Source organism: Sparus aurata, chromosome 10, assembly GCF_900880675.1.
Source record: "Sparus aurata chromosome 10, fSpaAur1.1, whole genome shotgun sequence".
In the NCBI taxonomy this organism is placed as follows: domain Eukaryota; kingdom Metazoa; phylum Chordata; class Actinopteri; order Spariformes; family Sparidae; genus Sparus; species Sparus aurata.
The window spans coordinates 216,173-232,262 of NC_044196.1; the positions used below are offsets into that span (position 1 = coordinate 216,173).

The following is a 16,090-nucleotide window of genomic DNA, read 5'->3' on the forward strand; positions in this document are numbered from 1 at the left end:
CACACACCTGGGTCTTCCCTCAGGAGCTACTGATTTAAGCACCATTTAACAGGTTATTTGCATTTATTAGAGAGGAACTAACCTCCAGAGGTTTGGCTGAAGTGCCTTGATGCTGGATATTCACAGAATGCCTCAACATATGCAATACTGGCAGGGAGTGGTAGGACACACCCCTTCACTCCTTAAAGCTGCCTTCTGCCACTCAACACACACACACACACACACACACTACACACCTAATACACACACACTACACACACAATACTCACACATATAACACACACAAACATACTCATCCACATATTTGCAGTGGCTGCTGGTGAACAAAATATTTGGGAGGTGGTTTTTTGTTGTGTTTTCTGGGAGGGCTCTACAGTACAGTGCATTTTATTAAACATGGAGGTCTCTGTTAAGGACAATGTGAATGTATACTATATACTGTATAGTGTATGAGTGAATATAAGAAAGAAGACAACACCACTTTTCTCTTTCAAACCAGTTAAAGTTAAAATTAGACTGACCATAGTCAGTAACCAAATTCTAAAATGTAATGATGAACAATCTCATTACAATGTTAATTTGTGAAAGAAAGAAAAAAAACATTCTTCATGTACGTACATTCATACATCTTCAAACTCAAGAAGATTAGTTTTCACATTTTCAAATAAGGTAAGATACCAAAATAAAAGATGTAACTGTCTTAGGAAGAATGTTTTATATCCATTTAGGAAAGAACGGAAATATACTCCCAATATGTAGATAATTTCATACCTTTGTTACATGTTCTCGGAATATGGCAGTGTAGAGCCCTGGATAAACTAGAGCAGTACTTCATTGCTCATGATCAAATCTTAAAGCAATGGAACAATACTGTAAAGATAAACAGGTTGTCCAAACAACAATCAGTGTGGTTGGCTATGGTGTTGCTTTGTCAGACACTCTATATTGTAACTTGGGGTGTACACTAGCCTAACCAAACAGTGTGCTGGCCTACACTGTAGCTTCCTGTGGAGGTGGCAGCGACACAATGTAGTAGCTCTTGTAGTAATACAGATTGGGGCCAATAAAGATAAACACAGGTCATCAGTGTAACTCTGCGTATCAAACATTTAACATGCACTAACTGGAATGCAGAGCAGTAACAGTCAGAGGATTGTCTCTTGAAGTTGACTTGTGCTGAAACACATGGTAGTAACTGCTAAGTATAAAACTCTACAACTTACTGAGGTTGAAATGCAAGGCAAGCACAGTGACATCTTGACTGGAATGCATTGAATTCGGGATATTCAAATGCTGAACTGAAATTCTTACAATTTCCACAGAGCACTTTCAACTTGAATTGATAGCAGCCATAGCAAATGGCTCAAAGTGGCAGTTAACTTAAAAGATTTTGGTTAATCAGATGGGTTATAAATTTGATTGATGAATCAGTTCTCACCACACTGCAATTGTTTGTAAGTATAAATAAATGTCTCCTGTAGTAGACGAGTGGTTAAATGTAGACTTTTGGTTAAAGGGTTCAAGATGTGAATCTCAAATTTTAGCAGCCAAAATATGCTGAAATGAATCTTGCACAGTTATGAATGATTGCCAACCGTACACTGCCTAACATGGGACACCATTATATTGGGCCTTGCCTCACACGGGGTACCATATGCAGTGCTTAAAGCAACATCAACAGGGAGTTTGGGGTTAAATTTAATGATAATAATGATAATAATGAATGATTATCATGGATAATTATTAATTATGATAAGTGATAAGATCCAGTTTACATGAGATCAGCTCAGGACACCACCCTTGAAAACAAAGCAAACGGCATGCGACACCTCATTAAAAGGTACTAAACTGTCAGTTTGTAACTGTGATTATTATAATTAACTTAATAACTACAACCAAAATGATCATAACAGCTGTAACAGTTGAAGGGTTTTGGAGTCCTTGACAGAGTCGAGTTTGGCAACATTCACTTTTGTACAATATTAAATAAACAGCATTTAGGTTCAAAAGCCTTTTATGATATCTTTCAAAAAGGTGGAAACAAACTGTGTGTGTGTATGTGTGTATGTCTTCGAAGAACTTAACATATAATTTGTACCAGACTCTCTGTTGTAACGTAATGTAACTTGTAAACTGTGATTTGTTGCTCTTTTCTGTACACGCGATATCTATTGCATGTCTGTCCATCCTGGAAGAGGGATCCCTCCTCTGTGGCTCTTCCTGAGGTTTCTTCCATCGTTTTTTTTACCTTGTTAAAAGGGTCTTGAAATCTAGGGGGGGGATGCGCAATGTCCACTACTTGGACATCAAATAAAAAAAGAATGCCTCTTCCGGGTAGAATAAAAAATGTGCTCTGACAAGCCCCCAGGGACAAATGACGGGCTAGGGACAAAAGTGAGGACACAGGCCAACGTCTGAGCCGTGGTATTTGCTGTAATGGGAAGTGCACTGGAAGCGCAAAAGGCTGAATGAGTGCCTATTTGGATTTGTTGTAATAAGACATGCCCCAGTGAGCAGTCATGACCACCTTAAATATATGGCCGCAGGATTGGCCCTACATCATACCGACCAAATTTCGTGTAGCCGTTCAGGAGATACAAACTTCTCATCCTTGTAGCGCCCCCTGATGGCCAAAATTCGCCAAATTCGGCTCATCCTTTCCCAGTGTCATGGCAACTAAGGAACTGAAATTTGGTGTTAATAGCATGTAATTTGACCCAGATGTCAAACAGTTTACATCTTTATAGCTAGCTACAGAAATGTGTTCATTAATAATTTGCGCATTTTTTGACAGAGCAAAATTCTTTTGATAACTTCAGATCAGATCCAGCTAAAGAGTGTACGTGCCAAGTTTCACGCAGACCGGACAAAATCCCAAGGAGGAGTTTGAAAAAGCAGGTTTACCAGTTTTTGCGATTTTGCGAAAAAACGTCCAAAACGGAAGTGGGCGTGGCCAATCACAAATTGATTCAGCTCCATTCAGGGAATCTGGGGATACAAGGTTTTTGAATGTGCAATAGAGGATTTGGGAGTTATAGGCAAAAACGTGTTGGCCTAGGTTATAGCGCCCCCTGCAGGCGGATATATGTAGTTTTTGGTGTCTGAGATATTCGCAGGAGTCTGGACCAACCCTCCAAATTGCACCGCCCTCCCTTGCACGGTTTAGCCTGCAGCACCACTTTTAGCCGGAGAAAAATAAAAATAAAAATCTTTACAATTACAATAGGGTTCCTAGCACCGCTGGTCTGGGGAAACGCGTATGCTTGCATACACGTTCCCTCGGCCCCTCGGGCTTGGCCCCCTAATTAATCACTGCGTCTTCAATGAGTCCATCATTGTCTGTGAAACAACACAGGGAATGAAACAACCTCACTGTTTGGACAGGAAACACCTCCCTCCTCTGTTCCTCCCTCTACGATCATATTTAGCGAACAAGCCTCATCATTTCCCTGGAATCAGATTCCTCCAAAATACCTACTAACCCACTTTTTTGCCTCATTGGGCCTAGCACTGGTGTAGAGGTGGTATGACATATGTGATAAAAAACACCTAAACACTTAATATATATGTTGATCTTCATACACTGACACATAAAACACAGCTTCAATCTGACCGGTTTCATAAAAAACTGCTCCTGCGTCACTAAAAGACCGTCTACAATTCATTCACTTTACTAAAAACCTCAAATTATCCCTAATGTTTTATACGATAAGTCTCTCTGACAAACATGATGACATGATAATCAAAATAAAAGCTGCTTCATACAGAGAAAATAACAGGAGGACAAGTGAAGCTATGAGAGCTGATTGGGTGGACAGGCTGAGTAAATGAGACAGCTGTAAAATACCTGATCAACACAATTTCTTTTAAGTTTCCTTATAAGCTTCCTTATCAATCAAACGTATTTCCTGAACAAATGCAACATCTGTATTTTGAGACTTAAGGTAACATAAACACTTGTTTCTTTGACATTCACATTCCATGTAATTATCTTCATACCTTTATCCATTCTGATTACTTTACCTCACTATAAATGATGTCTGCCTCCTATATGCGTATATTGTACAAGTAGGCTCAACAGAAAGACGCATGGAATCTTGGGCGTTAAAACCTGAAAATATTGTTTGCATGCTGGGGCAGTTTTGTACCCTTAGAAGGTCAGAATAGGTCAAAAAAGGAGAAATTAAATGAATAAAAGATAAACTGACCTACATGCAGGGTACCATCCCTATGCTGTCACAACTCAGTCTCTCAGTTCCATTGGCTGCATAACTCCGACTGTTCATTGTTGCAGAGCTCCAGTTGTTTGCTCTAATCAGTATAGGGAAAAAAAGGGGACGGTTTAATGTTGGTCATGTCCAAACAGTAGACTGTAGTGTTGGACCTGTCAGATGCACCTGTTCTTGATATAATAACCATTATTAACAAGCCATAATCTTTGTGGCTTTTCAGTAAAGAGCTCCATCGGCCTTCAAAGCTCTTCCTCTCTACACTCCATGTGACTCGGAGAGTTGCAGGATAAGCCAGCGATAATCACATGTCGAGGTCATGGAACTTCTTACTGACATCGGAACACCTCCTCCTCTTCTCCACCACTTCTCTGTCAGAGCAGGAAAGAAAGAGATCCTTCAGCCTTTCCAAATATATTCCATGTTGCCTCAATATCTTTGTCTTGTGACCCCGAGCACCTCAGTTTCCGGCAGTACGTCGGATACGATGGTTCTCACAAGTTCCCTCAGCTAACCATTTTCAGAGTGCTCTTTCACACCGACAAGATTAAGATTAAGACGTCTGTCTCTCTGAAACTCCTCATATTGTTGGGCTCTTTTTAAACTTCTTTAGAAAGTGGCATATTCGCCACCTCCAGGTCAATCATGTGAGCGTCTGCTTGTTCTAGCTTGTTGGCAATGTGAGAAACATCTGTCTCCATTTTTGTCTGCAAGGATTTCACCACCTAACCATCTCCCTGCACATCCTGTAGAATACTGCTAACCTGAGCCATCTCTGGGTCCTTCTCTGAATCAGTCACTGTTGGAAGTTGTCAGCAACACACTGGTAATCTGATGTGTTTGAGTTGTGTTCTTTCATACAACATCTCCATCTTGTGTTTCCCCTCTGAAAGGACACACAGTGTGCGTCTGCTGTCCTCTAGAGTCTCATGTGTTCACAGTATGAATCATGTCTTCATGTGATTCTACTGTCTGTTGTTGTTTCTTGTTCCTGGTGTTGAACTGAATCTACAGTAGGTAGTTTAATCTTTGTATCACCTGAATTGAAGGACTCTCTGTTCCCCCTCTGCTGGACTCATCTGGTTTGGGGGTTCATGGTTGAAGGATCTTGTTGGTGAAGGAGCCTTGACAGCTCTGCCCTCTGGTGGACGTGATGAATAGTGTGAAATAGAAATGTGCACAAAAATTTCCCAATGAGAAAATATGTCTTTCACATTAGAAATCAGCGTGTTGCTGCAGTTTGTTGTGAAGTTCAGTCTGCTTTTAAAATGGACTCTATCTGTTGTTGAGCTGCAGTCAGTGGAGAGGAAACCACAGCAGGGTGGGAGTCAGTCAGAGAGGAAGGAGGAGGGTCTGACTGATGTGACCATGAAGTGATGAAGTGTAGATGTCATATGAGTCGGTGTTAGGATGGAGGAAACACGTCTGCTGCGTCTGCTCTGTAAGTACACTCACACATCAGCTGGAAGAAACACACACTTTGTTTTGTGGAAAATGAACAGACATTAGTGTCCATGTTACTCTGACAGGACGTCACTTTTCACACTGTTGCTTTAAAAACAACATGAGCTGATGATGTTTCTTTGATACGACTGTCCTCCTCTGTGTTTCTCAAACCAACCGGAGTGTCTTTTGTCTTTAGTTGTGACGTCACTGCTGAGCGGCTGCACACACCAAGGTGAGAACATTTCCTGTGTGACTGATGAAGAGTTATTTAGTCCCTGATAGAACAGTTAGTGTTCAGGACACTGTTTATGGAGGGAAATAGTTTGCACATACAATAAAAGAGTGAAGACTGTCTGGATGTCCACAGACTGGACGCTAAAGATAAATGTGCTGCTATAAAAATGTCATTGTGAAAGCAGGACTGCACACCATGCAGCACCATGCAGCAGCTGACAGAGAAAGTGCAGAAACAATATTGACATGTGAGACACATGAAGTCACATCTGCTGTGTGTTTGACACCAACTCTGAGAGTTCCATTTAAAACATGAGGAGACTCAGAGCCTGAAACACAGAGGAGATCAGTGCAGGTCAACAAGGTCTACAGAGACTGGAAGAGGAAGAAGAGACACTTCTGTCCAAACTGACCATTATCATCTGTAACCACATCTCTCTGTCTCGTCCTCCAGCCTCTCTGAAGATCATTCCTCACAGATCTCAGCTGTTTGAAGGAGAGTCTGTCTCTCTGAGGTGTGAGGAGGACGACAGCTCTGATGGATGGACGGTGACGAGGAACACGACTGAAGGAACCAGGACTCAGTGTGGAGCTGGCTGGGGAAGAAAAGATGGTTCCTTCTGTAACATCAGCTACATCAACACATGGGACAGTGGAGTTTACTGGTGTGAGTCCACAGGCCGAGCAGCCAGTAGCAGCATCAACATCACTGTCACTGGTAAGATGAGGCTGTTGTAACTCCAGCAGGTCTGAACACTGAGTCTGTCTTTCACCTTTTCACTTTGGCTGAGCCTGAGAGAGACAAAGACAAGAAGACAGACAGGTGACCTTCAGGAGGCAACAACACTGGGTGGAGCACTGAGTCTGCCTCCTCAACATGTTGTTCATCTGTCAGTCTGACATTATGTTCAACATGTAGAGATGATAAATGAGCTCCATGTGCCAAATGTTTCTCCAGAGAGATTGTTGTGATGAAGTGTTGCTGAGTACAGGACAGGACAGTGAGACTGCTTGTGTGAGTCAGAGGATCCATCAAGCTGGGTTTGATGCCGTAAAATTAGACTTTAACCTGCCGATGTTAGCAGCAACATAATAACTTTCATACGTAGCAGATATGTTAAAACTTTACATGTCTTTATGTTTTAAATTCGTTTTGTCTTCAAAACCACAGCTGGAAAACCTTGACATCTTGTTAAAGTATAATATTGAACCCTCATGTGATTTATTCTCCTCTATATAAAGTTTGTGGGTCTCAGGCTGACATAGAACAAGAGGAACAGACCAGACAGGAGCAAGTTCACTTTCTTAGTTTGATCTGGTTTCTCTCTACAGTGAAATGACTGAATGAATTCCTCTGATTTCTGTGTTGTTGATGAGAATCTTTTGTTCATTTTAGAGAAACCTGCTACGACAACTTCTCCTTCAACCTCACCTGCTTCACCATCCTCTCCTTCAGCTCCCTCTCCTCCTCCTCCTGTCCCTGTGTGGTCGATGGTTCTTGCTATTCTATCCTCTCTTTTCTCTCTGGTTGCACTTGTTCTTTTGGTTCTCGAGGGGAGACGTCTCATCATCAGGAAACCTAAAGGTCAGACACATTCTGACACATTCAGACACCAAAAAGACGACAACATAAATTGTGTTCCTCATTATTTGTCTCAGCCGTGTGAGGCAGTTCACTTCTGCAGGCTGAGATTTGACCAGAGTGAGAAGAAACAACAGTGTTGACGTTCTGTCAAAGACGTCTCTGTTCTGTGTTACAGAGATGTCTACTGAAGTTAGCATGCTAACTAGCTAGCCAATCAACTTCTCACAAGCCCCGCCCCACTCCTCCTCTGATTGGTTGCTTTGTTGGTTGCATTCTCTAAGCTGGACTCAAACTGTGACTCACAGGAGCTTCATGATGTTTGTCTGTGGCAGTTTCTGAGCTGTAGTTTGTGCGGCAGCTGCTTCTCTGCCAGCCGGCCTGTCCGCTCTACTAATGAGCCCAGAGACACTCTGACAGTGAAGAGCGGCTCCAGAGGACGAGCCACTCAGACAGAAACAGCAGACGTCCAGAAGAGAGGCTGAGGAGATCACTGTGTTTACCTGCAAGACTACAGCTCAAAACCCTGAAAACAGACGTCAGAGCTGCTGTGAGTCACAGTTTGAGTCAAACATAGAGAATGTAACCAACAAAACCAACCAATCAGAGGCAGAGTAAGGCAAAGCTACATGCTAACAGGAGCTAGTCACTATAGTCATTGAGAATCGTGAGCAGCAGTTAGAGGCTATGTCTCAATCAATCAATCAGGTGATGATTGACAGGTGTTGATAAATGATCTCACTCTCTCTGCCTGCAGGAAATTACCTGCCGGTCTCCATGGAGATGGCTCCTCCCACCCAGGCTGGGCAGGGATTGGCTGATGGGTACGATGATGTCATGGCTGCTGTCACCACAGAGCATCACCTCTGAGTTGATCCAACGTGTTCTCCTTCTTCTTCAGTCACGTTTCCTTCGTAGGAGCCAGAACTCTTCCTGTGGAGCTGCTCACCTTCTAGGTTCTGTTCTTGTGGATCCTGCTGCTTCTTCTTGTGAGACCCGCCCTCCTCCTCCTCTGATTGGCTCGTCTCTGTGGTGTTCCCACCAGAACTCTTCCTGTGGAGCTGCTCACCTTCTAGGTTCTGTTCTTGTGGTTCCTGCTGCTTCTTCTTGTGAGACCCGCCCTCCTCCTCCTCTGATTGGCTCATCTCTGTGGCGTTCCCACCAGAACTCTTCCTGTGGAGCTGCTCAGCTTCTAGTTTGACGGGTCGACTGCTGATTGGACTCTTGTGTTGTTCATTGAGTCGGTTCTGTCTCTGTGATGAAGTTGCTGTTCTGTCTCTCAGTGAACTCAGCTTGATGTGTTGATGTTCTGATGGTGTCCAGCTGATCCACTTTCTGTAAAGTGTTTCTTTAGAGACCTTCAGTCCTGATCCGACGCTGAGAACGATCCTCTTTGACTTCTGACGCTTTGATTTACTTTCTGGATCCTCAAACTTTGTGACTGTTTCCAGGTTTATGTGACAGTATTCAAGGTTTTCAATGTGGTCTGAGACTTTTGGACCTGCTGTATCTAAAATGTTGAGCTGCACATTAAACAGACTTTATCCTTCAGTATCATTCAGTGTGTTCCCTTCAGCTGTGTGTTGACACACCCTGTTTATGTAACACTGCACATCAGAACTGATGACCAGAACAAAGACTTCCTTTAAGTCCAACAACAGAACAATGTTCATGGTTTTAGATCCTCGGTGCATTTTCTGCATCTCAGACTGACCTTTAATCTGAAGATTATTCATGTTATAGTTTTTTATGCTCTACATAAACGACAGCTTCCTCTTGAGTCCAGTAAACTGACCTGAAGCTGTGAGGTTTATCGACACTCTGCTTGAGCTGACAGTGACGTGTTTGTCCTTGTGGTGAAATGTGTCAAATGATTTTAATGGCAGCGAGCAGCTTTGTGGTCGTCCAGGTTCCTGTTTCTCATTAATACCCTCCAGTTGTTCACTTGGCTGCGTCTCTCTGACAGGATGTCTTCACTCTGTGCCGCTCGCTCAGAATGATTGACGGATGGATGACACGATATGATTGGTTGACACTGGTTGGTTCTGCTGACATAAGCACACGTGACATTTAGTTTTACAAGAATAAGACACAAGTTAATTCACCAACCTTGGGGTCGGGCCCCTCCAGAGGGTCACCAGATAAATGTGAGGGGTCGTCACATGATTGATGGAGAGGAGAAGAAACAAACTCTAACACAGAACATCTGTTTCTGCTTTTGTGTGAAATATTGAAGGATTTTAATCCTTTGAGCCTCAAACTGTTGAAGTTTGCAGCTAACAAATCACTGACATCTGAAAGATGTATTCAACAAACGGTAACGAGATAAAAACTGAAACAAACCAGTTTAAAGAGACAGTTCTGGTCTCTTGATGTGGAGCTGTATGAGACTCTTATCTCAGTCAGTGTATTTCCTAAAAAAGGAAATGTGTTGAAATAATAAAGATCATAATTCTGTTATAATGTCCTCTGAAACATAAACTCCTGAAGCTACAGACACTGGACTGTTTGTCTGTGGAGAAATAAAACTGAGAGAAACACTCAGCATCCTGGTCAGGTGTCTCTTGATCTGGTGTTAATCTGGCAGGTGAAAAATATCGCCTGAAACATTTTATCTACGCTGCAGTCATCAGAAGCTGACTTGGCATCAAACGTGCAGACTGTGAATGATGCTCGGGCTCTTCATAGTCTGCGGTTGCGATTTAGTTTGTTCTTCATCTGCACTGAAGGGAGGTGTGTGTCGGTTAGCCACAACCAAACCAGAACAGGCCCAGTTTTCCATCTGACAGCTGAGCTGAACTGACAGAAGCACACCAGGAAAATAAGAAGTGAGTGCAAAGTTTATTGATGCTGCAGAGAAATAATAAGTCACAGCTGCGACAACAAGAACATAGTTAAATAAACATAAATACAGTTTAAATAACAGTGAAGTCAGATATGACACTAAACAGGTGATGGCTCTGTTCACCAGATACATATGAATGAAACAAGTGTTGTGAGCAAACGCTTAAACAATTTAACTTAATTTTTACTTTTATATGTTTTATTTCACTTAAAAACACATACAAAGTCTAAAAACATGCTCTACATCTGACCTGTCTGTCTCTCTGTAGCTGCAAAAGTCTTATTTAGCTTCAACATATTGAATAAGCAGGGAAGCAGGTGACAGTGCTGAGGTGTGACGTCTCTGGGGACCAATCACAGGCCGGCTGGACACCACTGGTTGGTCTGGTGTGAAGATCTACTTCAGTGAAGAGTAGAGGACCTCCGGCTCCGACTTCAACCCTGAACAAACAAACAAACAAACAAACAATCAGATCAAACTCCGCCCACAAACATCAACTTTTGAGCCGGAAGTCTCAAACTACTGATTCACTTCATAAAGTTGCTAGGAAACATCTGCAGCCCTGTCCAATCAAAAGCTATCGGCTGTGTAAACAGAAAGTTACTGTAGCATCACAAACCGTGATTTACAAAGCTTCAATGATTAATCAATCAATCGATTAGTTTTCAAATATTGTTGTCATCCCCAGCTCTTTTAATAATGGATGAATTGGTTTAACATTTTATGGTCTTCATTCTCTGATGTCAGCTCATTAAAGTAGTTAGTACCATTAGTAGTATTAGTATTATTAGTAGTGCACCACCGTGCATGCAGCCTGTTAAAGTCGCTCCTACTTGTTTTTATAGTTTCCTACTTTTTAGCTACTTATTTAATAATATATTGTTTTTACTAATTAGGGGGCCAAGCCCGAGGGGCCGAGGGAACGCGTATGCCTAGGACCAGCGGTGCTAGGAACCCTATTGTAATTTTAAAGGTTTTTATTTTTATTTTTCTCCGGCTAAAAGTGGTGCTGCAGACTAAACCGTGCAAGGGAGGGCGGTGCAATTTAGAGGGTTGGTCCAGACTCCTGCGAATATCTCAGACACAAAAAAACTACATATATCCGCCTGCAGGGGGCGCTATAATCTAGGCCAACGAGTTTATCCTATAACTCCCATACCGTATGTCGCACATTCAAAAACCTTGTATCCCCAGATTCCCTGAATGGAGCTGAATCACATTGCGGTTGGCCACGCCCACTTTCGCTTAGAAAGTTTTTTTGCAAAATCGCAAAAACTGGAAAACCTACTTTTTCGAACTCCTCCTTTCCACGTAAACTCTTCAGCTCGACCTGATCTAAAGTTATCAAAAGAATTATGCTCAGTCAAAAAATGTGCAGATTATTAATGAACATAGTTCTGTAGCTAGCTATGAAAATGGAAAGTGTTTGATATCTCGGTCAAACTAAATGCTATTAAGACCAAATTTGAGATCCTTGGTTGCCATGACACTAAGAAGGGATGATCCGAATTTGGCGAACCCTTGGCCACCGTTCATTACTGCTTGCAGTTCTAGTTTTGTTTTTGCTCTTGTTTAGCCATTCCCTCTCCAAACATGCATGTGGAGAGAGTTTTTGTCTTTAGTTGTTACTGTGAAAGTACTTTCTTTCAGCTAAGCCATCCACTCCGCCACACCCTGGTTACAGACTCAACACCTGAGTGCATTCATTGCTATCTCGGGTGACTTCAACCATATCACCATGAACATAGCACTGCCCAACTCCACACAGTATGTGAGCTGTCCTACAAGAGAGGAGAGGACCCTGGACTTGCTGTATGCTAGCATGAAGGATGCATACAGCTCCTCTCCCCTCCCCCGACTGTGTAGATCAGACCACAACCTGGTGCACCTCAACCCCTGTTAAGTACCTTTGGTGAAGAGCCAGCCTGGGACCACAAGGTCAGTGAGGAGACGGTCGGAGGATCCTAATAAGAGACCTCAGGGATGTTTTGAGGTCACAGACTGGCAGTGACTGTGTGAGCTGCATAGGGAGGACGTTGATGGGCTCACAGAGTGCATCATGGACTATATCAACTTTTGTGTAGACTCCACTGTCCCAGCTGAGACTCTGCATTGTTACCCAAATAACAAGCTGAGGGTAACAAAGGGCATGAAAGCCATCTTCAATGAAAAGAAGATGCATTTCAGAGCTGGCAACAGGGAAGAGGTGAGAACAATACAGGGACAACTAAAGGTGAAGATCAGGGAGGCTAAAGAAAATACAGGAGGAAGCTGGAGAGGAGTCTTCAGTAAAACAACATGACAGAGGTTATCCTCGGTGCATTTTCTGCATCTCAGACTGACCTTTAATCTGAAGATTATTCATGTTGTAGTTTTGTATGCTCTACATAAACGACAGCTTCCTCTTGAGTCCAGTAAACTGACCTGAAGCTGTGAGGTTTCTCATGACTCTCTGCTCGAGCTGCCAATGACGTGTTTGTCCTCATGGTGAAATGTGTTAACTGGTTTTAATGGCAGATAGCAGCTTTGTGGTCGTCCAGGTTCCTCTTTCTCACAAATACCCTCCAGTTGTTCACTCGGCTGCGTCTCTCTGACATTAAGGGCTCTATCTTGCACTAAGCGCAATTGACTTTGTACACTGGCACTTGTATAATTCCTATTTTGCATCTGACGCACATCGGAATTTTCCCTCCACAGACGCACGTCCTTAAATTAGGGAATGACTTTGCGCTCCTGGGGTCGGTTCAGCGAAAAGAGGAGGCGTGTTCCGGCGCAAACTTTCAATGGTGCTATTTTGCTGTTTCAGAAACACTTCCGCAACAGACCAGGAGAAACCTAGTCTAAAGTCAGTGGCGCTGATTCATATGCTATTTTAAGGGCGCATGCTTGACCATAATGTAGTGTGTGCTCAACGTGCATACACTTTGCTTCTCTCATCTAAAGGAAGCAGTTCCCATTTTTGCAAACCATACAAAAAATGTAGAAAAGAGTTAAACAGAAGAACTAATTATTTTTCCCTCTGATATGTGACGCACCCGCCGTAGCCGTGAGGGTCCGGGAGTGGCAATGCGCGATGTGCGCCTAGTGGAACGGGTGGACGGAGATGGAGTTGGGGGAGGAGGAGGAAGGAGGAAGGGGCACAACAGGAGCAGGTGGTGCGTTTGGAGACTTGAGGCGATGCGCCTGAGAGGCCGCAGCAACATCGCCACCCGGTCAAGACGGGCATTAATACCTTGCCGCATCCCAGACAGTGCGGTCCGGTCCGGCAATGCTGCCACGGCGTGTAGTGGGTCTGGATCCTCTGCACTTTGGTGTTTGCGCTGCTCCCTCCTCAGCTGGCCGTTGCGCACTGCTCCCGAGGCCCAGTGCGATGTCCTGGGGATGCCAGCCGTAGAAACAATTGTGGCAATTTCCTGCTACGCCCGTTTAACCAAAGCTATTTTGGATGGATTTCTCCCATCCCCATACAAGGCCACTTCTCTGTCTTTTACGGCCCTGACGAGAACGTCGGTCTCCTCGGCTGTGAACTGCTCCTGGCGTGCGCCTGGCAAATTCGCCATTATAATAGCAATCCGCCATGGAACAACCACCACTGCTTTTAAAGGGAATGTGAGATGACACTCTGATTGGTTTATTGTAGCTAGAGCGTAGTCTTCACTCTGTGCCGCTCGCTCAGATTGATTGGCGGGTGGATGAGAAGATATGATTGGTTGACACTGGCTGGTTCAGCTGACAGAAGCACACGTGACATTTAGTTTACAGGAAGAGACAAAAGTTAATTCAGATAAATGTGAGGAGTTGTCACATGATTGATGGAGAGAAGAGAATATAAACTCTAATCTTCAATGAAAGGAAGATGGCTATCAGAGCTGGCAACAGGGAGGAGATGAGAACTGTACAGGAACACCTAAATGTGAAGATCAGGGAGACTAAAGAAAACTGCAGGAGGAAGCTGGAGCGTCCCTGTGGCTCCAAGGACTACAGACCTGTGGCACTGACCTCCCACATCATGACCCTAGAGAGACTTGTCTTGGAGCAGCCCTTGGTCAAACAACTCTTGGACCCCGTACAGTTGCCTATAAGCCCCAACTTGGAGTTGAGGATGCCATCATCTACCTGTTCAACCGTGTCTACGCCCACCTGGACAAGCTGGCGAGTGTCATGTTTTTGACATCTGTCCGGCTCTACTGGGCGAGAAGTTGACAGCGATGTAGGTGGATACCCCCTTGTGACCTGGATTGTTGACTATCTGACTGGCAGACTACAGTGTGCTCACAACACTGTGTGTCAGATAGAGTGGTCAGCAACTCCGAGGCCCCACAGGGGACTCTCCTCTCTCCCTTCATCTTCACCCTCTACACCACAGACTTCAACTACTGCACAGAGACCTGTCATCTCCAGAAGTTCTCAGATGACTCAGCAATAGTCAGATGTATCACTGAGGGTGTTGAGGAGTACAGGACTACTGTGGACAACTTTGTCACATGGTGTGACCGGAACCATCTACAGCTCAATGTGACAAAGACCAAGGACTGGTTGTGCACCTGAGGAGGAACAAGGTGATGTTTACCCCTATTTCCATCCAGTGGGTCAGTGTGTATGTAGAGGATTATAAATATCTGGGGGTCCACATTGATAATATCCAATCCAATCCACTTTATTTATATAGCACAAGTTTAAACAAACACAAGGTTTCCAACGTGCTGCACAAAAAGATAAAACAGAGATTAAATAAATAAATAAATAAGTACATTAAAAAATAAAATATGCATGTGCACACATAAAACAAATAAAATCACATAAAAACACATCAAATCAACACTCTACGTGGTGTTAAAAGCCAAAGAAAAGAGGTGGGTTTTAAGAAGAGTTTTAAAATGAGACAGAGAGGAGGCCTGTCTAATGTGCAGCGGCAGACCATTCCAAAGCTTTGGAGCTGCTATGGCAAACGCTCGGTCCCCTCTGAGCTTAAGCCTAGCTTTAGGCACTATCAGGAGCAGCTGGACAGCTGACCTGAGAGATCGGCTGGGCATGTAGGGGTGCAGCAGCTCAGAGAGGTACAGTGGGGCAAGGCCATTCAAGGCTTTAAAAGCAAATAAAAGAATTCTAAAATGAATCCTAAAATGAACGGGCAGCCAGAGGAGTGAAGCTAAAATAGGTGAGATGTGCTCATACTTGCTTGTGCCAGTTAAAAGACGTGCAGCAGCATTTTGTACCAGTTGAAGACACGCAATGGAGGACCCGCTAACCCCCATATATAGTGCATTACAGTAATCCAGCCTAGTGGTCACAAAGGCGTGGATTACTGTCTCAAATTGCTGTCTCTGAAGGACTGGTTTGATTTTTGCCAGCTGCCTTAACTGGAAAAAGCTAGATTTCACCACAGCTTTAATCTGGCTGTCAAATTTAAGGTCTGAGTCCATTTTTACACCCAGATTTTTCACAATTGGCTTGTGATACTGTGCCAGAGAAAACAAATCAACTTGGGGGAGGGTCACAGAAGTGCCACCAAAGACCATGACTTCTGTCTTTTCTTCATTAAAATTCAGAAAATTTAAAGACATCCAAGCTTTAATGTCATGTAAACACTTCAGCAGTGGTTTAACGGAGTAGGAATCAGACTTTTTGAGGGGGACATAGATCTGGCTGTCATCTGCATAGCAATGAAAAGAAATGCCAAAATAAGCTGGACTGGGTAAAGAACACCAACACCCTCTACAGGAAGGGACAGCGTCTCTGTTTTCCTTGTAGACT

The 16,090-nt window shown here is 43.5% G+C and overlaps 2 protein-coding genes across 4 annotated transcripts in view; both read left to right on the forward strand.

The window, feature by feature from the left end:
• Nucleotides 1–16,090, forward strand: part of LOC115589970 (butyrophilin-like protein 2) — an 84,811-nt gene that overhangs the window by 17,526 nt on the left and 51,195 nt on the right. The window lies entirely within an intron of this gene.
• On the forward strand, nt 5,165–9,045 carry LOC115590056 (uncharacterized). 3 transcript variants are annotated; one of them, XR_003985650.1, is made up of 5 exons: nt 5,165–5,670; nt 5,872–5,907; nt 6,364–6,627; nt 7,306–8,041; nt 8,249–9,045. XR_003985650.1 is itself a non-coding variant. In XM_030431317.1 (5 exons), the coding sequence occupies exons 1-5, from the start codon at nt 5,640–5,642 to the stop codon at nt 8,359–8,361; spliced, it is 633 nt and encodes a 210-aa protein (XP_030287177.1). In that variant the 5' UTR covers nt 5,306–5,639; the 3' UTR covers nt 8,362–9,045. The 3 variants fall into 3 exon arrangements, 2 of the variants coding, with proteins under 2 accessions (XP_030287176.1, XP_030287177.1); XM_030431317.1 differs by having other exon boundaries at nt 5,306–5,670; nt 7,306–7,494; XM_030431316.1 differs by lacking the exon at nt 8,249–9,045 and having other exon boundaries at nt 7,306–8,182.